This window comes from Micrasema longulum, unplaced genomic scaffold (assembly GCF_059751315.1).
Source record: "Micrasema longulum isolate JH-2025_06_02 unplaced genomic scaffold, ASM5975131v1 h1tg000955l, whole genome shotgun sequence".
Lineage (NCBI taxonomy): Eukaryota > Metazoa > Arthropoda > Insecta > Trichoptera > Brachycentridae > Micrasema > Micrasema longulum.
In genome coordinates this window covers 825021-852155 of record NW_028278146.1, presented here as the reverse complement: position 1 = coordinate 852155, position 27135 = coordinate 825021, and the positions used below count along the sequence as shown (strand labels likewise).

Below are 27135 nucleotides of genomic sequence, written 5' to 3'. Positions count from 1 at the left end.
AATAATGGAAAAGGGATTATTAAACAGTATGTCTCCATGTTTTTTTTTCTCAATTTTTGAACTTTAAATTATTCCGTCTTTTACTAGTGGTAACACAATGTTACATCACCGCGCGCAAAGGGATCATTTATCACAGTCTTTTAAGAGTTAAAGTAGATTAAAAAATGTAAACACAAAAATAGAAAGTTATTTTTTCAAAACAACTAAGTTCATTGACAAGTTTTATACTATAGCATGAAATTATTTCTTTCAACCAACTGAAAAGTTTGAAAAAAAAAGGAAAAAATACTGAGCAATTTTATGATTTGGAAACATGCTGAAGGCTCAGAAACACCAAGATAATAAAAAAATGCTTGTTTCATCCCTGATATTATCAACTTTTCTAATTTTTATCTGATTTGTTCAATGAAATAAGAAAAACAATACGTAATCAAATAATTTAGTGTTTCCTGTAAAGTGTCGTAGGAATGTTATGAAATTCTAATTGAGTTTTATTTTTTGTTTCTGATGAAGAATAAATATTTGCGTTCTTATGATTTACGCAATATTTAAATTTTGAGTGCCATTTGAACGAGTCGTACATATTCCTCTATTGGAAAGTGAGAATACAGTTGTGTCAGAGCGGGGTGTGTACCTTGGAACTCTGATCTGTGAGTTTGTGATACTAGCCGCGGGACAACAACCTGGTTCTGTTGAGGTACATAATAATTATGTTAGCGACGTTCACCGATTAAGTATTATTTTTATGAGGACAGCATACAACATAGGACCAATATTATTAATTTTATGAGATTTTTTGAAAAGTCTTTTATTGTTTTTAAAAACCCTAAATAGTATTGTTTATCTCGCTCAACTTTGATTATTAGCATTTGCCGAACTATTACTGCCGGGAATTTGGGCAACACCGAATGATGCGATAAACACATTGACAACTGTGATGAGGAATATTCCTATCACTGTGAAATTATTGATCTTATCGGCTTTGCAAATGTCATCATGCTCCTTAACATTATACGTACTGTTTACTATAAGTCCAACACCAACACCGATCTGCAAAACAAGAGACCAATAATATAATCTGACTCCATCATGCGAGGGGTCGGGTAACTACGACAAAAGCACCAAGTAAAATATTAATGGTGGTAATTAGGAAAACACCTATCACAGTAATGTTATTAATATAATTAGCTTTACAAATATCGTCGTCATTTTTAACATCATACTGGCTGTTTTTAAGGAGTCCCACACCAACAGCAATCTAAAAACAAAAGCTAAGGTGGAGTATTCTTTCAAATTTAAAGTGTGCCATTCATATCTAAGAATAGGGTATTATCACTCAGTCAAACAATGAGTTTTCGGCATAATTTCAGTTTAATTTGAATTTATCAGTGGTTGGATTATTAACTTCGTTGGACTAACATGTGTTAGGCTTTAGATTATCTATCTTGCAGATTCCAATGATAACGTTTTTTTATAATACATTTGTACTAATTGTAAGGCATAACACCCAAGCTTGAGAAAAATCTTTATTGTGATCTCACTGGGAATCGAGCCCTGAGTCCTCTATGGGCGAAGTTACTCGTCCATTTTATAATGTAATCCTTCTGATTGGCCTTGTGCGATGTTATTAATGTGGGTACCTACTGGCCATAATATTATTAAATGCTCGTTTTTTTCACTTTGTTTGAATGTAGTAGTTGCCTATCAAGGTTATAAAAGAAAGAAAAAAACATAATATCTCGAGACAAGTAAACTTCAAAGCAAAATTTTCTTAAATAACATCAAACCGGCATTTATTATTAATGATAATACCCCATCTATCACATAGTATAGAAATTTTGGTTATGTAATTGTATGTTACATTCCATGCTCGTAATAATATATTATTATGGTAGGTATGCAGCGCTGTTATATTTACCTGTAGTATTAAGCTGGCAGATATGAAGATGAGACTCGGGTAGTAGTAGGGGTGGAAGTCTCCGGCCTCTAGAACATATCGCAGTTGGTTGGCGTTAGCCGACAGGAGAGCCAAGTCCATCATTCCCTGTGCCAAGTTCTTCTTCTGCTGATATACATTGACGTCGGGGATGACTCGTGGTTGCTAGTTGATAAAACAAAATACTTGTTTCAGTGGATATTTCATTCACTAACAATGCGGAAAAATCATCATCATCATCATTCCCCTTTCTGCAGCCTGCATGGGCACTGCATTGGTAAACCAAATGCAGCTTATTTGAAACATCTGTTACATGAAGGTAAGGTGCCAGTCCAGGACCAATGAAATATTGCAATTCCAAAAACCTATAAAATCAGTATTTCACATTTACCTTGCCAGGAATCAAACCCAGGACCTCAAGAATTACAGGCGAACACGCTAACCACTACACATCAAGGTAGATGTATCTCCACTCCATTTTCGTATTTTGGATTTTTACCTGAGATCAGCCATTGTGTTAAAAATACTAGTCCAGTCTGGTTCTATTAATTTTTTATTATTTATTTTTGAATCTTGAAATAGGGCACATATAAACATATTCTTATGTGTGCTATAATAATAACAATATACATATATGAAATTTATAAGTTGTTTAACACATATTGAACCTTCTGTTTGAATTTTCACACACATAACTGTATTCTTTTTCTGCCTGGCCTAATTGATGATTAAACGTCTAATGAACGTGAACAAAACTAAAAGAGGTTGAATCGACCAAAAAGTATTAGTTTTTTTTCTTCCGTTTTTTAAACAGTACTATACATCATATGTCTTTAAATCATCAGTGTGAAAATTATATGAAGCAAAGTGTCGTCGCAATAACAAAATAAAAATACCAAAATGAACCACTCTCTAGGGGGTAGAGAAGATTCAGAATACCATCCCTGGAGACAGCCCAAAAAACGACAATATAAGATAAATAATATTTTGTAATATGTTTAATAACTTACCACTCCCGGACTGAACTCTGGAGCATATGGGAAAGGAGTATCCACACCAAATCTAGGTGTTAATCCGTTTGGATTCAGGGGATCTAAAAATACAATTTATGTGGTTAAACAGTTATGTACCCAATTGAAATTAAATCTAAATAAATTTAAAATTATTAAATATTTATTATTTAAAGTTATTAACTTTAAATATTTTAAAAGTTTTTGGTTAATAACTTCAGCATTTTGTCAAAAACGATCAAACAGCCTTGCATCAAATATTAAACTATTACTTTGACATATTACAAAGCTAACAAATGGTAATGAATTCTATAATCAAATGTTTTTAAAAAAATATATAAAATATTGATTCATTGCAAGGTATATATTATAAATTAGATCATCAGTTATTGTTTTTTTTTACCAATTGTTTCTACATTATTAATTTTCAACTATTAATACGAAATTTCATTAGACGTCAGAAATTAATGGACTCAAGGGTAAAGTAACAAAGAAAATATAGAATTTGTATTGTTAGTATAAGGTATTAGTTTGGTTAGGTATGAAGTTTTGATATGGCCCGATTTTTATCACCGGCTTAATTAGGAAGATTATGACTTTGTCTATGAAAATAATTACCATTGAATCCATCAACCTCGTCAACCCAAATCTTCAAAATATTCCCATCACCGTCCTCTTTATCTCCCAGGAGGGGATAATCCGACCCGGGCTGATGTGCACCTATGTGAGGTGATAACATAACAATGATCATCATGCATGGCAGTCGATGGATGGTGAAGGCGTAGTATTTAAAATAGAATAGAGATACTTATGAAGATACTATTTTAAGATGGGAGGCATATTTGCATCTTAAACAAAACTACATACCAGCAACCTTACTTACTTACTTACTGCATAAATAAAAGGTTTCTCTATAAAATATCAAATGACTTACAATGATTGATTTTTATATTATGATTTAAAGGTTTATTAGATTAGATTAGATGTAATACATTGTAAATTAATTTATAAGATTGATATTTTAATATTTTTTAATAATTTTTTTTACTTTTTTCTTTTGATCATAAACATTTATATAGTCTTAAATTTTAGGAATTAGGGGGTTAAAGTGAAAACTTTCGATAGTAGTAAGAAATAATGTTAAATAATTTATAGCAACTTTAATAAATTATTAACATTTGTAATTATTTTGGATCAGTTAATAAATATTTTGGCCCTCTGATCCTAATATTTTTGCATGATTTTGTGATTTTTTAAAAATCATACCAAAAAAAAAACAATTTCTTGTTTTGAATATTTTATAGGAAATTGAAGGTATGTTGTTTTATAAAAGAGATAAGAAAAATAGGTTGAAGCTGGGGTATTTCATACTTTTTTGACCATTTACCTCAAATTTAAAGTTTTACAAACATTCACATGTTAGTAAATATGAAAAATAAACATTTTCAACTAAGATATATAAAAACAAAATGTTTAAAAAATATAAATAATCGGGCTGTGGCTTTGTGGCTAGTGTTATGGACTCACGGATCACAGGTCCAAAACTCCAAAGTTCGAGCCCCACTCTACCCCAACTTGATTTCCATTTTCTAAGAGTGAGTTATTTACAATTCATTAAAAATTACAAGCGTTCTTATAATTTACCCAAATATTTCAATTTCGATGACCATTTTCAACGAGTTGTAAATAACTCACTGTTAGAAAATGGAAATCAAGTTGGGGTAGAGTGGGGTTCGAGCCTCGGACCTCTGATCCATGAGTCCACAACACTAGCCACGGGACCACAACCCAATTCAACGACAAAAGCATTTCATTTTATTTGTTTAATTCAGAAAGCATAGTTGTTCAAATTTAAAATAAATATTGAAATGAGAAAAAGAGCGATCAAGTTTTTATGTCTAAGTACAATAATGCAAAAATGACTACTTAATAATGCAACTAAATATTACAGGAAAAGTGTTAAAAAAAATTTCATAATACTACATGTAAACACCAGACTTCTTGTAGTTAGCGATAAAAACTGTATCATTTTATTTTATTTTGTTTATTTGGATAACCAACAGCTATAATTATCTTATATATTTATATAATAATATATTTAACAAAACAAATAACAAATAAGCCAATTACAGGTACAATTACTAAATTCAAGTTAGCTAAGGGAAAGTAAGTCTACTACTGAATTTACAAAAAATATTTAATACCTTCATCATCTTCTTCTTTCTTTTCATCGTCAGTATTGTCTCCTTCGGGTTTAGTTCCATCATCATTATTGAAAAAACCATCGTCCACTCCGGGGTGAGCCTCCGCTGTGTTGGGGATGTCACTGTCCCCGGAAAGGTCGTCTATTTCTGAACCTGAGACATTCATTTCATATAAATATTGGTTTTTGTGTATAAGAAAATAAGACCATATTGTATTAATAAGTTGCAAAGTATAACTGCATTGCGACCCCTTGGAATAAAAAGGTTCTAACTTACAATTTGAGTTACCCACTGAAAACAGTTCCATTTCCAATAATCTCTATTCCTTCCATACACACTAACACTTAGAGTAACAATGCGCCAAACTATAGAGAAGGCCTTTCGATATTTTTCATAGAACAGAAGCTTTGTTGGTTAGCGACAACTTCACTCTGCTGGCGGCGATTTTGTCGCTGTGCTTGGCTTTGTTTGTAAAATCGACAATGGTAAATCGCAGTATGTTTGGTTGCGGCAGTAGGAGCGTCAAAGGTGTTAAAAGAGTCAGTTTTCACAGGCAATTCATTTCGAATATTTTCCTTTGATTTACATTGGTTTTTGGTATTTATTATTCCGACATGTGTATTTTGTTTCTTAAAAATTTTCTTTATATCAAAATGTTGACTTAAGATACTATTTTTTATAAATTTATAATAATCAAATAATAATTTCAATAAAATTTAGATTATCAAGGTATGATTACCAGCTAGAGGTGGACGGGGGTTAATAGCATCTGTCTCCAGTAAGGGTTGTGCCTTGTCTCCAGGTGGGTTGGGGCTGATGTGCAAGGTAAGGGGGGGTCGCTCTGCCACTGGCTCCACTACGACCTCGGGAGTTCCTGTAGGCGGGGTAGCGCGCCTTCCTCTAGAGAGCAGAGGAAGATTGTCATCTGTACCAGACTGAAATGTAACAAGGAGAGACATTCAATAAAAAATAATGCAGATAAATATTTAACAATTTTGATAACTGAGTTGAGGTTACAGGAGAGCTTTAACCCAAGTTGCCTCTTCTTCAAACCAATGGATTCCTACCATCCTGGAAGGATGCATTCGGCTTCATTCGGCGGAACTAAGGTACCCGACCGGGATTGAGGGGGAGGAGGCGAGAGTGGTGAACGGTGGTAGGGTTTCCTGAAGGCGTCTGATGATACGCGCACTGTTTAGGAGCGGATGTGGAAAAAAAAAAGAAATGAAGATGTTGAAGTAACCATTGCTCTCCACCAGAAAGACAAATGCTGACTTCACTCTAATGCACAAGGTGGTCTGTATTCTTAATAGATTGCTTAAAATTACTATATTTGATAAATTTCTGTGTACCTACAAGGACCACCAGACTCCAACGCATGTTTCACTGCAAGTGCAATAGCACAAACTACGCTCATCATTACCTCCTGGTTTACGTGCACATAATTACAAATAATTACGCAGAGCTCTTAGACTTACTTCACACCACTCCTGCTGCAATCAAATCAGCTGTGCTATTTGCTAATGATGGCGGTGTTCCTACATGATAACATTGAAACTAAACCTCCCTCGGGGGATTAAGAGGATTTTTTCAGTTGATAAAGCTCGAAAAATGGCATATAACTGCATTTATTCCTTGTTTTCTTAAATTTTTTCATTGAGAAGGTTTTAGCAGTATACCGACAACCTGAGTACCTACGGTCCCTTGTATTGCTAAATGTTGCTAACTTTGTGGTTGATAATCATAGAATGGTTTTTGTCCGTTTGGGCGACTCTATTAGCCAGTGGTGTAACATTAGTCTTAGAAATTAATGGTAAACTCAAACCGAATGATAGTACTCACTCAAGCCTTTTAAATAACCAAGCATCACTTCTTAAATATCCTGAAATAACCATCTCAGTTTAAATATTTCTATAATTGCATGCATTTCTTATAAACATCTAAAACAATTTTCAGAATACTTTAGATGGGTTTAATAATGCAAGGATAGATACCTACTACCTACTTGAAATAAAATATAAATTGATAATTGTATCTTGGTCTGTATTTTAATTAATTATCACAAGTTATCTAAATCTGTTTTTTTTTACACAAGAGTGAAATTTGACGGAAACTCATAAGATTTTTTTGCTATTTCATTTAATTATTACATATTATAACAAAAATAATAATTTACAGAGACCTACGATACATCAAATAAATGAAAATCCAAATTCATACACATATAACCAAGCAATCACCGGTCATTCTTCTTTGTTAACTAACATTTATCAGATTCGCATACAGAGTTTTAAAAAATATCTGCATTTATAAATACATTTGAATACTAATTACACACGTCATGCCTTGTTGCATGTGCATTTAAATATAATATATTAAAATGGTTGCTGTTGCAGCAAGTATCTATCTACTATTAACTTCCTGTTTTGCATGGAACAGTAGTAAAATAATAATAATTATGTAGGTACATATGTATAATATTTATTTCAAGTTTCAAGTCATAATGACTGGTCATTCAATGTAATACCAGGTATTATAGTAATTTACTTCTTGATCTTGAAGCTTTTGTTATGTTAGCAACATTATTTTGTTTTTTAACAAAGCAAAGAATAAATAATACGACCCAAAAGTTCCTCAGCAGACCTGTTAAAATTGAACGGGGTCGTAGACCCGTGGCTAGTGTCACGGACTCACACATCAGAGGTCCGAGGTTCACTCCCCGCTTTTCCACAGCTTGGTTGCCATTTTCTAATAGTGAATTATTTACCACTTGTTGTAAATGGTCCTCAAAATTGAAATATTTTAGTAAATCACAAGAATACAAATATTTCTTTTGATCACATAAAATAAAAATTTTCATAGGAATTTTCTTATCTGTTTTAAAGTAAAAATCAAGTCTAATAATTAAACATCTTATTTCTGACAAGTCTTTTCAATGCAATTAGTAAAAACTAATGTTTGTTTAAAAAGTAATTTATTTTTGTGTCTGGGCGGATGCAGAATAAAGTTCTGAAGTGAGTGTGAAAAAGAACTAAGAACTCGATTTCTGGCAGGTTGTACGAGAAATATGGGTTTTTAAGGTGTTCTACACTGCAATGTTTCATAGTTCCTGGACCGGCTCGTGAAGCATAAGACTAATCGCTTTACTCTTCTGCGGGGGTCATGGTCAATTGATCAATGACACGCACATGTGTAAGGATAATATCGAGCAATGACTGATGAAGCAAGTCATCATTGTATATTGAATACAATACATTATATACTGCAAGAATTAACAGTATTACACATAAAATGTTCGTCTACATAAGAGCAACATCCTTCGGTACATTAACTTCGTTCCCGCCATGGAGACATGAAGAACAAAGGAACGTGGCCTATAAAGAGACCACAGGCCATGGTAATGCCCAGTCAGCCCGAACAGTGAGCCCAACACAGTCACTCAGTTCCAGCATGTAGTTCGAATGTAGCCAGTTTAAATTATCATCGCCATTCTTCTCTCGTGTTCCTTAAATGTTCCGTATTTATATTTGCCATGTAATAAATACACATTAAACATCACCCTCGTGTCTTCTGTCAACCTCCAACTGGAGTATGAGCTCTGACCCTTAAAAAACTGGGTATCGGGTGCTAAAATACAGTATAGAAGAGCGCTTTTATTGGACGCAACATTCTCATTGATGAAATTAATTTACAAAAGCAAATCTGTTAGGTATTTGATAAGGTACAATATCTTGCGACCACGGAGTATAACATTAAATAATTAAGATAATTTTTAAACAAATACTCATATAAACTTACATGATTGAGGGAGTTGTTACTGGCGGTCATGTTTCCGTGGGCGGCGATGCGGGTTGTGGCGTTCCTGCTGGGGGAAGGTGACCGCCGCGTTCTGGGGGGGTGAGAGGGGGCCAGGTGTCCGTTATGGCTGGGGGCGTGACTGCCGTGGGTAGGGGTATGCGAAGGGGCGTGACCCGGGGTATGCGAAGGGCCGTGACCCGGGGTATGCGAAGGGCCGTGTGCCCCCGGCAGCGGTCCCCGGTGGGTCCTGTGCTCCTCGTGTTCCCTGTGTGAGGGGTTGGGAGACCTGTTTGGTGACCTCCTGTCCGCCATTTCGATTGTGGTGTGTCCTCCGCTATGCGGCATTTTGGATTTGACTTTTCAGGATTCGAAGCACTTTAATATATTTTTTAAATTGTTCGGTTGTTCCCAATACAAACATTTGGTATTGTCTTTTGAATTTTTAAATCTGAAACAAAAATATTCGCATATTAAAACAAGAGGAAAAAATGTAAAAATACACTACTATTTTTAATTTTTTTTCTCCTAGATAGACAATAAAAAATCATATTCATATTATTCAAATAAAAATATTAAAAGAAATCTTATTTATTTATATTACAAAGGTACAAATATTGCATGAAATAGTGGCATATCCCCAAACTCCTACTGTTGGGTATACGATTTTTACATTAATTTAGTATTTATAATATTTTTATTAGACTAGGCACAAATCATGTGAATGCGTTTTAAAATAAATGAATTCAGTGTGTTTTGTTTTGTAAATGACATCAAGTTGTCACAATGTCAATCTCATTCGAGCCGTGAAGTCATCAGTCAGAAATTTTCATACAAACCTATATAAAGTCTCGAATAGTTATGCTGAAAGTCAATAGCAACAAAGATTTTCGCGCTAATTGAAATATGAAAATAATAAATCATTTTAGTATAATATTACAATTAATATTTTTATAGATATAAATAAATGTTACTTATAGAATTTCAAATGCTTTTGAAAACCCACATTTTTAAACTTTTCTGAGCCTAGCTACTCGTATTACAACTCAACCAAAAAACAAAAAAAAAGTTTATTTCAAAGTCCATTCGGAGGCAAAAGATGATATCCGATTCTAAAGAAATTTCGTATGGGAGCTAAACACATTATTTGGCATCGTTTTCCTGCTGTGCCGGATAGAAATCTGGCAATTTTTTTTTCCATACTACCGTGGTCCACCCATGTAGATGTTTGTTTTTAACAAAAGTCATCGCCATCCCACGAAACGATGCTACAGACCCTGCATCCCTAATCTCTGCAGGCAACTCATTAAACATCTTATACATAAATTGTTTTGAGTTGCCTGGATTCTTGTTTCGGGGAGTCTGAAACCCTCACCTCCCCTCGTAGGATAGCGATGAATTTCGTCATCACGCTGAACATCACAAAACATGTATTCGGGCAATATTTAAAAAAATAAATAAATATCAACACTTAAGTATTTAATATTACTCTTTGCTTTACCAAAAGCATGTTCAGTACCGTCTACATATGCTGAATTTTCGTATATCCGCCACATCTCAAGTATGTTTACTCTGCTTAAAATGTCGTATTTAGTCAATTATTTACGTAATGTATTTTCTAAAAATAAACGATAGAGGACTTTAAAACTCGACAAAATGGAGAAAAACCGGATTTAATCGTCTATGTTGATGAATGTTCTTACAGTTTTAAGTGACTAACGTTTAGGTATAATTTTGAGGAAACATAATTGAATAATCATTTCGCAGATATTCATGGTCAACAGTTATTCCTATTTGTCACTTGTAACTGTCGGTTTGTGGGTAATGACCTGTTAATTCATGTATCTTAGTGACGCAGGTTTAAAAATACAGAAATCCTCGGCATTACATTCACCCACGCTTACAAACATTATCTTAGGAATACACGATAACATGAACACCTTAATATAAAACAAAAAATTAAATAATATTAGTAAAAAATTGACATCAGTGATAAGGAAATGTGGTTATTTATGAATTATTTAGTAATATTACTTGAAATGTTTGACAACAAAGTTAATGTTTTAAATAGGTATAAAATAACTTTATATACGTAATCGGCGGCCCTCGGGGTGTAAAAAGCTAAGAAGTCTGTCTCGCACGAGGAGATTCCAGATGCAAAAAAATACAAAAAAAAAATTTTTTTGCAGTCAGTCGCAACCTATGGTTTGGGATGGGGAGGTTTCACGGCGTCTATCATAAACCCGTTAATAAATGTGCAGATTTTTGCCTGAGAGCAACCATCGAGTCGAAAACACTTTCCCAGGGTTCTGATTTTATTTCACACACAGAACTGTATTCTTCACCCACCCAGGCACGAGTTATATTTGATACAGATCTTTTTTCATCACTCATATTACCTTCATATTGTTGAATGTTTTATTGATGTCGAATTTTTACTTTTTGCTGGAGACATTAAGATCTACAAGGAAATAACAGATGAAAATAACTGCTACACACTTCAATCAAATTTAAATAGATTAAATAACTGGTGTATCTCTACTATTATTTTTTTTAATGTTGACAAATGTAAATTATTATCTTTTTATAGAAATAAATCTCCAATTTTATTTCCGTATTCAGTAAACAACATTCAACTGGAAAAAGTCACAGAAATTCGAGATTTTGGTGTCATATTTGACGAAAAACTTGCATTCAAAAGCCACATCAACCACATTACTTCCAAAAGTATGAAAACTTTGGATTTCATTCTTAGAACCAGACAAATTTTTGAATCAGTTAAAATAGTGAAACACTTGTTTATTTTCTTGGTTGGAAGCCAAGTAGAGCACAACTCTACTATATGGTCCCCTTTTTACAAAATTCACATAAATAATGTTGAAAGAGTCCAACGAAATGATTTCAGACTGCATATTCCTATAGAACAAATTAACTACATGTCTTCGTTAATTTTTTTGAATTTAACTTTTCTGGAGAATCGCAGGAAAATAACTAACTAAATATTTTTATTTATAATAATTAATTCTAAATTCGATTGTCGCGAACTATTGGATTCAATAAATATTAATATACCAACACGTAGAACTAGACAAAATAGTCTGTATTATTGTCACTCTTTTCAAACCAACTAGCTTTGTCAATCACCTATACTGCGTATACACAGATTAGGAAATTAATGTACCTCTCATTTCGACATTTTTAACTCGAGTCTCTGTGAATTCAAATCATCTCTTTGTGATGTTTTATAGTAACGATTAACGAATTATTTGCAAAAGATATTTATGCTTATGATCTTGTGTTTATTCATTTTATGTTTTAAAATTGTATATCTATCTAACTCATTATATTGTTATATTGTAAAAGGCACTTGTGCCGTATAAATAAATAAATCAATAAATATAACGAAGAAACCTGTCGTAAGTTGATATTGTTTTAGCACATTCATTGCTTTTAAAGTAAAACTACATCATATTGAGAAACTTTGGAGGGTTTCCCAAATACAGTAAAACAAATAAACGACAACATACCAACTTTCCAGGCAAAGCAGGTAAAATCCATTAAAAAAATTATGTTCTGGGTATTTTTGACACATGAAGGTTGAATCTAAATTGAGTCACTAAAGTTTCTAAAATTGCAATTCCACACTACAGAGAATTTTACTAATGATTTGTCTTCGGCACCGCACACTCAGTACGCGCGATTTGTAGTTTTTATTATTGGCGATTCTTAGATCTGTTGACGCAGATATTCCCGGCTCAAAACTCTTCCTCGAGTATCCAATTGTTTCTTTGTAATGTCGTTTGGCTCTATGCAAAAAAGATTGACATATTGATGGTGGCATTTCACCTTCAAGTAGACTAAAACGAGTTTTCTAGGGATGTAAAAGTTTTCCAGGATCCATGAATTTGTGCATTTATTTAAGAAAATAATAAAACTGTTTCCTCGAAAACTTCCTCGGAATACAAAAAACCTGCGGAGAAAACACCGTTATAAAAAATTATTACGCTCACATTTTCCGCGGGCGCCGCGCACAAGCATCGCAACGTTGTCATAATTTTGTGTTGGATCGAAATAAATACATATCAGTAAATTAAGTGTTATAACATTAATAAAATAAATTAAAAAAAACTTTGTTTTTAACCACTTTTTTTCTTTTACCGACCGGTTTTAATGTTACATAAGCTTCTTTATCAAGGTATAATTAACTAATTAGCGCTTCGAATATGAATTTTACAATTAAATTAAATTAATGTTTTATGCACACAGTAATAAATTTTCCTAGTTAAATAATAAATAAATATGTTTCGTGCCCCTGGATTAATCTGGATAAGTCTGGGTCTTGATCATTTAAAAAAAAAATTCTCTCTATTTTGAAATTCAATTTTGCTGTCTTAAGAGGACAAATCCTGTCCTGACCCAGGTCAGCTTCTCTATAATAATGGACAGAGGATTGAGAAAGTTAGTAACATCTTTAAGTATCGAGGAGTTCACGTAACAGAGGATAGAAGCATGCACAAAGAGCTCGCAACCCACCTAGGAATTGCTGGGGCAACTTTTAACTTGTTGCGTGTTGTCTGGAACTCTAGTCTATACTCGGTCAAAAGAAGCCAATTATTCAACTCTTGTATAATGCCAGTACTCCTATATGGGTGCGAATCTTGGCACCTTACTAAAGCTTAAAACACCAAACTTCTGAGTTTTGAGAGTAAGTGCTTGAGAAGAATATTTATAAGGTGGTTCGATTTTCGAATTAACATTGAAGTCCGAGAACGGACGCAGCAGCCTCCTATAACGAGCGTCTTGAGGATGCGGCGGTGGTCCTGGCTCGGACACGTGCTGCGCATGCCTCAGGAGAACCTAAATCCAAGTTGCCTCTTCTTTAAACCTGCGGGCTCCGTCGTGGAAGGTGGAAGGCCGTCGATGACGATCATTCGACTTTATTCGGCGGAACTAAGGGCAGTTGGATTGACGTGGGAAGAGGCGACAGTGCTGGCTGGCGGTAGGGTCTCCTAGAGGCAATCGGCGATGTCCACATGGTCCACTTAAGAGCGGATGTGGAAAAGAAGAAGAAGAGGATACGCGGTATCAGAGAATTTTTTTGAATTTGTTTAAATTTTCTTGATTTGATAATAATAATATGCCGCTCTACAAACTGGAACTTAATTCATCTGCTCCAGTTTGTGATATACCCTTGAATTATGAATATATAAAAGGATAATATTATAATAGTCGTTTTATGACAGGTAAAGGAGACTGACTAATCAATACAATTTGTCATAGCACAGTAAATAAATTGTCAACTTAGGGAACAGAAATGCATGAAGTGAGAACTTTATAGTACGTACCGAATCAATGTACAATACATATACTCGTATGTGTGCATTTTATACGAATACCAGACAGACAGTAGGTACCTTCATAGTACTAAGTAAAGACCTTGCACACGCGATCGGATGTGCCAGGATACGTACTCTGATGGGAAGTTAAAACTTATCTTCAATTTTATCCACCAACTAAAATTAAGATTTCTGTACGAAAAGCAGAATATGCATACATGTTTTTCTTCTAAACGTGTTCAGTTATAAACCTATAACGATAATCACCGACGAAGATACTTTAAATGTGCATGCAACAAATATACTCATTTTCGTACACAAATATCGGTTTTTCTTTTCTTTATAGACAGTCGAAGATAACTTTGTTAACTTCCCATTGTAATCGGGGCCCTGTAGCTTAATCACAAATAACTATCGGCGTGCTTAAAAACATGCTAAGCATTTGAGCGATCAAAATGAAAAGTAATGAAGATGCTTAAGTTATCGCAGTCATACGTCAACCCGTGTGTAATCTCTAAGTCAACGCTCGTGTTGTTTTGTTTTTTGTTTTCCTCGTAAATTAATACAGTTCTTTGGCGAAAAATCGGCGTTTACCATAAAAAAATAGAATATATTGCATTTGCAAAGTAGTAAGGAGTATCTAATACAAAAAAGTGAAAAAATATTTACAATAACTACGGCGACTGCTTTTCTTGACATTTGGCTTGCCAACCGCCGGCTAAATGCAGTGAATAGCATGATAAAAAAATAAAAATAGTAGTTTTGGAATATTTTCCATATTTACACTGGTGAAATTCAAATATGTGATTGCGCAGCAGGATTATACGTCGGAAATGTAAATATTTTTACATTTAATATTAGGTGTTCACAAATGTTCCATTGTGATCGCGAATACGATAAACATAAACACCCATGGTGAGAAATTGTTATCACATCGCTTATTAGCACGTCGATAGGCATTTGTGATTGAGCTACTGGTAAACTGAAACAATATGAGCGTTTGTAGTAAACTTGTATGACTTTGAAATGAATGGGAATCGGGGAATAATTACCAACGAGAAATATGCTATGTAGGTTTTGGTACATTCCACATTCAGTATTTTTCCTACCATATTATGTATAATTAATAAAAAAATAATCAAACATTAAAATACACTAAAAAATTTCATAAAAACAAAAAATTAATCAAACCTTACTAGGAGCAAAACATATAAGATGGATGCTATTGTGTGTAGAAAAGTGCATCACACAGAATGTATTAGGTAATAGGCAGTAAGATAAACACTATTATCCTCAAGCCCCTTGGGATCTCTAATCAAGAAAGGAGTGCCGTGTTGGTTTGGACATGTATTGCCATGTAAATGCAGTAAGTGATTCTGTAAATTGTGAATAAATCAAATAAAAACAGCTAATTATATTATATGTATGGTACATCAGTTATTGGTCTCACGATTGAAGATCACACCAATAATAGGATTGGCTGGGAGGTACGTAGCAAAGCCTTGATCTATAGTGAACTAAGATCTAAGAACAAATTACTTCAATAAAAGCGCACTCGTGGCTTAATTGCAATTAAAACACGTGGAATCATTAGCCAGATGGATACCTATATTGTCTTCACAACAAGCACTTGTGTCGAAACAAAAATTACCAATTTAAATCCTCACTAATGTCAAATAACGCATTAAATCTACCCACTTCTCGCAGCTACGCCATTCTCATGTGTAGACTGTGATGAAAATACACACAGTCATAAAGTCATGCCAATATTTTATTAAGTAGAGTGCTTATTTTCAAAGAACCAGCCGCAGAATTTGCCGACTAATACCTACTTTATCCCACGCAGCAAACACATCACTGTACTGACTTGTACCTACATAATTACATATATTCTAAGCGCGTAACATCCCAACGAATTGGCATTCTTTCGCGTAGAAGATCTTCGCGTTTGCAGTTATGCCGGCTTTAGCCGTCACAATCATGTCTCTCGTTTAGTAAGTCAGTCTAAAAGACATTGGTAGTGAAAAGACGGCTATGGCCTACCTAAAACTGAAGTAATCATATGGTAGAAGGAGATATTGTGTCCCTATGAAAAACAGTCAGGATCAAAAGTGTCCCGTCCCAGTATGTTAACTCTTAAAATACTGTGTATATAATCCCTTTGCGCGCGGTGATGTAACATCGTGTTACCACTAGTTTACTTTTAAGACGGAATATTCTGAAGTTCAGACATTGAAAAAAAAACATGGATAAATACTGTTTAATAATTTCTTTTCCATAATTTATGCAAATCAAAATACAATTTAGCCCTGTAAAAGCAAAATAAATTTAAAATCACAAATACACCGCACATATTACGCGCGGGCGTTCCCCATCACTGTCATCAACTGACTGAAGACTGAATCTGTTTTACACCCGCCATAGAACAGCGTCTCTGTCTTCCTTGTAATGAGTTCTATTTCTCTCTCTTATACAGATGTGTTGCTGAATTAGCGGACATTCATTCATCGCGTACCAAGGATAAATATTTTTTGTATTAACATCCAGCATAGTTATACAAATTTTACATTCTAAATCTGGTGTGAAAATGTCCATTTAATGATTACAAAAAATACGAGTTCATCATTTAAAAATGAGAGAGATATTTCAAGTCTTTTGTCCTATGTCGACTAGTGTGACATCACAGCCACACAAGATTTAATCAAAAAAGATTTACTTCAAACTATCAACTACGGTCTAATCAGAAGTGATATATTACTAAAAAAAAAGACAGTCATGATGTGCGTAAGAAACCTGGTTTTCATTTTGTATGTGTGCAGTATTTTGAAAAAGCTCTGTCCTATGTTATGGAATAAAACTTTGAAAAAAATAGATTAGTCAAACATTTCGGCTGCAGTTTATTTGTGTCCAGATGATTGGACATGGCTAGAAATAAACGTTTAATGTGTTTGTTTGAATCTCGAATCCACATGCTATGGATATTCTGAGAATTTAATTACGCCTGGAGTGTGATTTTACAAGGAGTTTCCTTGTCGCGACGAGGACATGTCGGTTGCAATATTATAAAGGCCAGTTGCCAGAAAAGTTGTAGCGTTGTCAAAATGGACGAAATGGGATTTTGAATTAATGTTTTATATCAACCATGTAGGGAATCGAATCGAAAATGTCTAGCATGGAAGGCAAACGCACTGACAATTTGTAGATATGAAAATAACAAGATTTAAATGAATTGTACTATGACCAATTATTCAACTTTTTGAACATAAAAATTAATAATCGTAGCATCTTTACAAAATCAAGATGAAAAAAAATGTTTTTTCATTTTTGATAAACACTGCACCATGAAGATGTTCAGTGGTTCTTTTTATTTGTTTTGTTTAATAGTAGACTATCAAACTAAGCCAAAATAAAATATTTTTAGCTACCGTATCTTAATGCTTTTTTTCAGCACTGTATTTTTTTAAATTACTCCGCCCGTGACGTCACTAATTGTCGTCGGTGAGATGTCCTAAAATTTAAAAAGTGAACCCTGTACGTATGAAATCGGAAATATATCAAAACCCAAACAGCTGTTCGCTAGAACTAGAAGTTGTGTTTTTTCATATATTTTAGATAAACGTCACCGTACAATTAAATGCTCTAATTTTTACCGCGTGTAAAAAAATATTTTTATGTCCAATTTTCCGTAGCATTGAACTTCCTCATTATTAATATTATTTGTTTATGCAATTGTCTTAGTTATTTCAAATAAAATAAAAAGTTCTAGGATACCCCTTGTAAATTTTATTAGACGTTGTATGTATATTGCACCCACACTATTCAGTGATTGCAACTTATATTGTTGAAGCTAGGAAATAAGTGTGTTTCGGTAAAAATAAATATTATTATAGTGTCTCATTTAAAAATATTTTCACTTGTCGATTGTTTATATTGTCAGCCTCCGCTTTCTTCCACTCGACGTAATTTCTAAAGCATAGCGTTTCGTTTCATTAGTGAAATCTTTTTATTTTTATTGAAGATTCTGAATAACTGCATTCTCGTGATACTATGTAAATTTGTTTCCAAACCAGTTTCACAACAGCGAGGTCATCATCTTTAGGCACTCTCAACACCAAGGTAATATTGACGAACGATGTTTTGAGTATATCCAAATGTTTGTAGAAGGTATGGATTTACTCCCTAGGGAGTTATTTAGATCTATTTTTTTGCAACAGAGAGGGAAAACATTTTTGGAAGGGGAATATGGAAGTTAAGGCATGAATATGGAAATTAAGGCCTGTCATTGGCTGGTTAAAAATCAACACAAGTAAGAGTTAAATTGGTGCGAAGGTTTTAACTGTCACTGTTATCAATATGTTTCTTTTTTGGGTGATACTGTGTGTGTGTGTCACACACAGTATCACTAAAAAAAGTAACAGATTGATCAGTAACAGTTGTTTTTTTTTTAAGTCTAACCATGTACAGGGTGAATGATCTGTCATTAGCTGGTTTAAGTGGCCACTTTACACACTTTGTAACATTTACCGTTTAACCTATGTTTGAACATCCATATTTCTTTAATTCTCCCATCTCTTGATATTTGTGATGTTGACGTTTTTGAAGAGCTGAAACCTTTATTGGTGTGACTAATTATTTCTATTATTTATTTTAAAAATATTTAAAAAAAAAAAAAACAGAATGAAAAAAAAAAAAATATTGAATAAAGTTGTGAATGAAATCTTAATAAGTAAGTATTAGGGGAAATTTTAGTGGGAACACAAATTAACTACATATATTTTTATTGTAGTATAGAAATATTATCTTGCATACTGAAGATAATATAAACTTTACATAATATGTTTTTTTTTTTGTAAACTGGAAAAAATGCTAATTTGGGGAAAATGATATTTGTGTGTTATTTCATTACTATTGTTTATTTTTTGAGTGACACGAAGTGACTTTACACAAGCGTGCTTTTTTCGTTTGTTTCGTATTTAGTAATATAGGTATAGGTACTATAAAACCATAATTAGCCTATAATTTTGGTTTGTTGGTAAAAGTTGTAATGGCTGTTGTTTTCTTAAAATAAATCAATAAATAATAAACATTACCCATTGAAGAGCAATTTTAAAATTAATAAAGAACACATAGTTGATAAATAATTCAATCCATTTATTTTTTATTTAAATTATTTATTGACAATTCTTGATGGAATTCCAGTCTGAAGATGCCCATTAGAGGGTGAAAGCGCTAATGGTTTAAACTTTAAACAAATAACTGGAAGTTTTCCTTGTATTTTTAAATTTATAACTTATATTTATATCATTAAGTATTTAATTATTAAATTTTGTATTATTTTACACGTACGACCGTCAAATGAGAAGTCCCGAATTCAATTACCGATAAGGTGAACTCAGATAAATATTTTTTTCCGTAATACATCATGAACCGACGCAATTTTTTTTTTTCCTTTGTATAACATATTATTATTTATTGATGAAGGCTGCAATTAGTGTAGGGTAGGTACTGCGTACCTATGCAGTGCCCTATGCACAATTAAGTGAGCATGTGCACATCTACTATTTTCGGAAGGGTGTTGATAAGATTTATTTGTGTCATGGTTCAACATATATAAATTATTTAAGTTAAAACCGCACATCCATCGGATGTTGGCACGAGAACAGCAAAAATCGTATTTCTATTTAAAAGTTAAAGGGCTCTGACTAATGTTAAGGATGTGAGGATATGGAAAACATGTGTAGGTATTATAATATAATATACGTATTGTAAAATATTATACCTAGCGCGATTTGTCAAAGGTTCGGGAAATTTGTTTTTGGAAGATATGAAACCGAGAGGAAATTCCAAGAAATTAAAATTACGTCATTGGTTTTTTGATCAACAATGTTTTGAGTTTATTCAGATTTTTGTTGAGGACTGGATTTTATCACAGAGACGGGAACATTTTAAAAAAGAGAATTCAGAAGTCTAGGCATTCGCAGGGCTTATGATCAGTCATTGGCATGTCGCCATTTACATGAATTATTTTACATTCGTGGCAGAGTAGTCGTAGTCACGTTGGCAAGAGGAAAGCACGTCATTAGAATCCTCCTTTTCCGCTTCTGTCTTAAGCGCTTCTGGAGGCCCATTGCAGAGAGACGTCAGTCGTTTCTGTCACCGAGTCTGTCCGTCTTGTGGGTCTTCTTCCGCGAAATCGAATTCTCTCTACTCGTCCTTGTGCCGCCAATTTTTCCATGTTAACTCTTCACCTCGTAACGTGGCCGAAGCACTTGAGAACACGGATTCGCAATGGAAGGAAGGTTCTGCTCAAAGCCCATTTGTTTAATTATAGAAACAGTAGCTTTTACCCGCGGCTTCGCCTGCACGGTATCAGGGAGAAATTAGTTAGGTAATTAATTAGTTCATCAATAAGAATTTCGCCGATGAAATAATTATTTTTTTCGAAATACAAAATAGCCTGTATCGATTGCTGATCTTCTAACTATCACCATGAAAAAAATATGACAATCCGTTAGTCCGTGGCGATGTAGCATCGTTATTTTGTTCACATTTCCAAAATCCTACTTCAAAACCAAAACGAAGAGCAAGCCAAACTAACCACAAATAAAGCGAGTCAATTATATAAATTTAAAGAATTAATCTCAAATTTATTCTCTTTTGATATATTATTACATGTTTTTTAATTGTACTTTTTTTGGGATGAAAAATAAGTATCCTATTTTACTTCTCAACTCTCCGGCTATCCAAACTAACCACAAATAAAGCGAGTCAATTATATAAATTTAAAGAATTAATCTCAAATTTATTCTCTTTTGATATATTATTACATGTTTTTTAATTGTACTTTTTTTGGGATGAAAAATAAGTATCCTATTTTACTTCTCAACTCTCCGGCTATCCTTATGCAAACAATATGTCAATCGATCGCTCCGTTGATACGTGAAGGAAACAAAAACAAATACACTTTCGCATTTATCATATAAATATTAATATGGAAGTATGTAAGTATGGATTAGTCCTGTAGGCTGTCCACTGTCCACTCTCCACAGTATTCGCAACATTCTACGCCCACACCACATTTTGAACGCATCTACCTTTCTTCGTTCTCTTTTTCTCAAGCTTCATGTTTCTGCGGCGTCCACCTTTCAAGGTTTATATCATTATCCTTTCTTTTTTATGTCTGAATAAACTTAACATCAAGTCTGTCAGGACTCCGACTCGGGACCTCACGCATGGCCAAATGCACCGAGTATTAAAATTAATAAATAGTAACACGGGACGGACAGTAAAATATTTAAAAACTAAAGCAAGATATTCAGAAATAGAAAAACTGCAGGTTGTGATAAAACACGTCGGGTATTAAGTAAAAATCCTTAATTTATTTGAAGTAATTTAGCTGTGAAAACAAAGTTGGGCGGATGATACGATATTATGGTGTTTATTTTTTTGTAACAGAATTAGCGTTTTTGCATGCATGTCGTGTTTTTTGTGGCATTTTAAATTTTTTTATTCGATTGGCAAAATCCAAGCAACTATTTCACAGAGTATTCTTTTGAAAACATAAAACGGATAGCATAATCCGTGAGGCAAAACATACGGGCGAAGGTGAATATTTTTTATTTTTTTATTTTATTTTTTATTCTGTAATGTCCTGCCGGTAAAACAACTTTGTGACTACAAATTGATTGTAGATTACTTTGTTGATCCAGAATAAAAAAAAGAGTTTCCCACACTCACAACACTAGATTAAAAACTAAGGGCTCCCTGTTTGTTCCCCGAATTACAAATTACTTCGGAGAGCGAACATTAAATTGCGTTGTTCCAAGATTGTTCAATGATCTCCCACAAACCATCATTAACATGAAAGATCTTCAAATGAAAAAAAAAGAACTGAAGAAATATTTTTTAGATACTTTATAGTGCCTGTTTATAAATAAATTTGTAAAATATAAATAAAATAAATGTAATATACAACTGTCATAAAAAAAAGTGTCTCACCGAAAAGTCTTAAGACTTAGTGGGTAACAAATTCCTGTATGTATTTTTTTAATTACAAAATGAACGCTGCTCTTCAGCACTGAAACTGAAAAACGTACATCATTAATTTGCCATTTCATTCAAAGATACATTTAAATTTAATTTGACGAAAAACAGTAGTTAATGAAAACAACAACAAAAAAAGGTTGTCATCTCCAGAACTAGATATTTTCAATAAATAAAATAATAAAACTAAACAAGGAACTAAACGTTAGTAAAAAAATATTTAAAACCACTAACCGACGGTTCTACTTACTAAACTAGTAGAACTTATCAAAGCCCTCCACTCAAATAGCAAAGGCCGAATCAGAATCAACGATGTTGTCACAGATTGGTTGGAGGTTACCACCGGAGTTCGTCAATGTTGCGTCCTTGCACCGTTCCTTTTTATTATCCTCGTGGACTTCACCATTCACTAATCACTTGGGAGAAATAGTAGAAGGGGAAGACAAGAAGACTATGAATGTACTAGGTATAAATGTAATGTACCTAGTACATTCATGCTCCCCTCTTCCTCCCCTCCTCTTTTTTAAACTATTTCTCCTACGATATTAAAAACAAAAAAAAAAAACAGTGCACGTATGTGTTAGCTACCAACAAAATGTGTCTTATCCGCACGATGGTTTCATATTTTTGTGAAATATAGTGGGATTTGCATGTTAGTGTAATTAGAGTCCTGACGAAACCGGTAGACAGAAAAGTCGGTTAGTGGATATATATTAACATTCGATAAAAATTTTGACTTTATAGTTTTTGCTTGAAATATTTATTATAAACCAAAATAAATCATTTTAATTTTAGATTTCGTTTGGATAATAATAATGGTGTCTGAAATACACCAACGCTTGTTTTTTCAGCTATTTTTGTTTACTATTTTCCATCTAGCAATGATATTTTTGTCGTGTAGACCGCAGTAGTAAACATTATTTATATCAACTCTCATTTTAAGGTTTTTTAGTAAAATTTAAACCACATTCGATAAATATTTACGCACTTTTATATGATTTATTATTGGAAACGTTAGAAACTCGCTCGAGATAACGCTGTTGATCATTTTCAAATAAAAATCTATTTTTAAAACCTTTTAGGCCGAGCGTACATTAAAACATTTACAATCTTGGCTACTCGAGGCTTATTAAGAAATCTTTTATTCATTTTATTCGAGGAATGTTGAGTTTATTATAAGCATCTTGGTAGAAATACATTTCAACAGAGATGGAGGAATTTGTTTCTCAAGGGAGAAATCATTACAAATATTTGGACTTACGAGTACACACTAAAAGGTCTAAAAGTATCAACTGATCTATAAAGAAGTGTAAATATTAATATTTTTAAGGCGTTTCCTAGAAGTTGAATCAATCGATCAAAAAATTATCTCAGTGCAGTGCAAAATAATTATCGTGGCTATCGGCGGATGTCTATAATTATAATATTAGAATCAGTTATGAATTAATATTAAAACAGAATCAATATCAAAAGTTTTGTAGTACGAATTACATATTATAATACATACCACAATATGTATACAATCATCAGCATTCCTGATAGCACTGAATCGCATAGAGCACTGAATCGGTACACCAATCCAGCGTATCTTGATCATTTTTTGCTAGTACTGCTAAACAGCAAAATAAGTATGTTTGATGACATACCTGTATACGAGTACATAGTTTTAGAAAAGGGTAATGGAAGAACGATATGGGTATACACATCCAAGTATAGGCACAAGGCACAACGGCGAATGTTACGCATTGTGTTAAGTGGCCACTTAACCAGCCAATGAAGAGTGACGAACCCTGTTTTCATAGGGCTTAGCATCCACGTTTCCTTCATAATATAATATTATTAATTTATTACAGCACGATTCATTTTAACGATAATTTTATATCCGATCCGATCCGATGTTAACTTCGAATATGGCTGTAAGAATTATCCTTGGAAAAAACACGAAGCACGCCCTTTAGAGCTATGATAATATTATATTATACTTATTACAGTGTATTATGTTTTATTATATTATACCTTTATTATGATAGGTATTCAAGCTGTTTATATATATCCGATGAGATTAATAACACTTAGTTGGTAGGTACTAATAGGAATATAAATTTGCTTTATTCAAAAGTTTAGTATTATTTTCCCGGTTCATAATTGGCGATTTTAAAATTATTATCAATTTGTATAATATTATGACATAGCAACAAGACATTGGTATGTACCGGTGAGGACAATGGAGCCATTCAGACTCCCTCACATGGAACTGTTGGCCGTGTAGACGACTCCAAGGCAGACGGATCTAACTCGCAGGAGGGTAAGCCCTCTTGAAGAAGGCCTACACTAAAAAGAAGAAGAATATATTTTTTTAAATTTATGAAACAAAGATAAAAATAGGTCGGTGTTGACGTTGTCGAGGGTCCCATGGACAGCCAGAAGAACGAACGTCTCCATACTAGAGGAACAAACGTAAAATTTCGCCTTTCAGCCGTATACTGTTGACGTATTCCGCAATTCTTCGGACACGTCACGGTCGGGAGTTATCCATAAACTCCGCAGTAAATAATAATCGCAGGCAAAGTGCCAGAACGAAACAAAGCTTTAGCTCGTTGGATCGACCAGGTGAAAATAATGTCACAGGGAAGCCTGCATGGGGCCTGTGGAGAGGGCGCAGAGCCGTGGAGGCTGGAGGCGCATTCTGAATATAATATCTGGGGAAAATATCGATGATCATGACCCTCAGAACTGAGGAACGAAGAAGAAAAAGAAAACTGGGTTTGAGCTTCGTACCTCTGATCCGGATCAGTAACACTTCCGAGAGACTTGAACTGCTTACATAGTTTAAAAAACTAATTTTTAAAATCCACTTAGTTATAAAATTAATCGAATCTCTGAAATATTACGTTTAGGTACCTACGTTATTATGACGAATAATTTTAAACTCCCATTAAATTAGGACAAGCGAAGTCAATAAATTGGTTTTTTCATACAGGGTAATATTTATCTTCTGTGCAAAAGCTGAACGCAGACTAAATGTTATGTTGTGGTTATTTTCGTTTCATGGCGTCATGTCGTCGGAAAACAAATCAATTTATTATTTTGATGACCGCAATAAAATGTATCTGCGATTAAACTATGGATTTGTGGTGAATATTAGCGAAAAAACGTAAACACTATTGAAAAAAATAGTATTATCACTGTTGTGTTATTACGGCCTTTGTTATGGTTGTATGAACAATACAGTTCTGTGTGATATAGAACTAAAAATAGATTCCTGGACGAGTTAATCTATGTAATCGTATGTCCCTATTCTCAGAGACAAATCCTGCATAAAGAAATCGAGTAGAGATGGCTTGTTCGAGTACCTAGAGTAATGCTTTGGTCCCGAGTTTGAGTTCGAAATTATTTTTTTGACAGAAAAAAATTAAAAGGTAGGCCGCATAAAAAAATACTTAAATATAGTCTTGATTCTATAACATTTATTTTATCTGACGGTAAATTTTATTAGGATTGTCATACAATGCATTACAAATATATTAGCAAGATACACATTTAAATTCATTTATCCTAAATCCAATATTAAAAGGTTGCTGGAAAGAGATTTATCATGCAGGTGATTCTGGTTCAATCCTTGGGAAGGTAACACTGAAATCATCTTGCTACTAAAAACTGCACTGCATTTACGACACTCTAAATAAACTAAAATAATTTGCGTACAGTCGTTTGCTAACATTTTATCATTTTAGGTGCGTCTAAATGTTTGGATCAAAGGGTTATCAAAGTGTTGTGCTATAATCGGATAAATAAAATGCACTATGTAATAAAACTTAGATTTTTTTATAAATGAAATAAAATTAATTATTAATTTTCATTCGCGTTTCATGCCACGGTGCATAATTTATGAAAAACCTTGTAAAAAGGACATAAATGTCCTTAATTTATCATATCTTAATAGTGCATTTGTTTTCATTTGTTGCAGTTGCGTTAATCATAAATAGTAACAGTGACTCCAAGCATAAAAAAGCTTAAGTGTGCTGATTTATATTGGCTAAAAACATTATAATTGAAGCTTATTCGAAAGTGTAGGTGTAGATAATCACTTTAATTCACTTTAAAAAATGGAAACTATAAAAATGCAAATATTCATGTGTCTGAAGTAAGAATGTACCTACCTCGTTTACTTCTTGGGAGCTTTTTATTCGTCTGAACTTTCACAATGTCCAAAACTTTCAACACATGTGTATTTCGTAAATATATCCACAGCGACAACTGTTATTGTAGTGATTTCAACTAAAATACAACGTGTAAACAACAAATATGCGGATGTCTTCTTTTAAATTAGAGCAAACAATCAACAAGCCGAAGGCACAGAGCGAGTCGCGCGACCGACCAACGCGAGTTGCAAGTTGCTAACTGAAATGGATGGACAACAAACTCTTGTATATGAAGAACTAACCAGAAGCAATCAAATTTGGGGCCGCATGCAGAAAATTATTTTAAAACATGTTTATTAAAAATCAAATATTAAAACAGATTTATTCATACCCGTATATTCGGCTGTCCAGGCCGCTCTTTGTCTTTGATAACAAAATCGCCACTTAGCGTTGAAACCACTGGAAACACTGTGATTTCGCAAGAGCATGTTTGCCATACAATTCCACAAGCAAATGATGACTTTTGGGTAAAGTTTTCTAAATTTTCCATAATTGAAAAAAATATTATGCGCACAAGCAAATCAAACACCGTTGACTGATTTTGACAGCTTATGAATAGAGCTTCAAAATAACATGTATGTCAATGATTTGCTACAGCGCATACACAAA

At 33.4% G+C, this 27135-nt stretch overlaps 1 protein-coding gene across 4 annotated transcripts; it reads right to left on the bottom strand.

Moving 5' to 3' along the window:
• Window positions 1–489: 489 nt before the first annotated feature.
• LOC148277917 (uncharacterized) lies at window positions 490–26729 on the bottom strand. Of its 4 annotated transcripts, none has more exons than XM_088232176.1 (8): window positions 26485–26729; window positions 8949–9396; window positions 5890–6085; window positions 5151–5303; window positions 3565–3666; window positions 2947–3029; window positions 1919–2101; window positions 490–1258 (listed from the first exon to the last, which is right to left on the bottom strand). In XM_088232176.1, the coding sequence occupies exons 2-8, from the start codon at window positions 9291–9293 to the stop codon at window positions 1088–1090; spliced, it is 1233 nt and encodes a 410-aa protein (XP_088088302.1). In that variant the 5' UTR covers window positions 9294–9396; window positions 26485–26729; the 3' UTR covers window positions 490–1087. The 4 variants fall into 4 exon arrangements, with proteins under 4 accessions (XP_088088302.1, XP_088088301.1, XP_088088304.1 ...); XM_088232175.1 differs by having other exon boundaries at window positions 490–1050; XM_088232178.1 differs by lacking the exon at window positions 3565–3666.
• Between the last annotated feature and the right edge of the window lie 406 nt (window positions 26730–27135).

Bases quoted from the DNA above. Each gene is read 5' to 3' on its own strand.
- LOC148277917 (XM_088232175.1), bottom strand. From the start codon at position 9,293: ATGCCGCATAGCGGAGGACACACCACAATCGAAATGGCGGACAGGAGG. The intron at 3,030-3,564 runs GTAATTATTTTC...TTGTATTTTTAG, and splicing joins CGAGGTTGATGGATTCAATG to ATCCCCTGAATCCAAACGGA. The intron at 1,051-1,918 runs GTAAATATAACA...CTTGTTTTGCAG, and splicing joins CTGCCAGCTTAATACTACAG to ATCGGTGTTGGTGTTGGACT.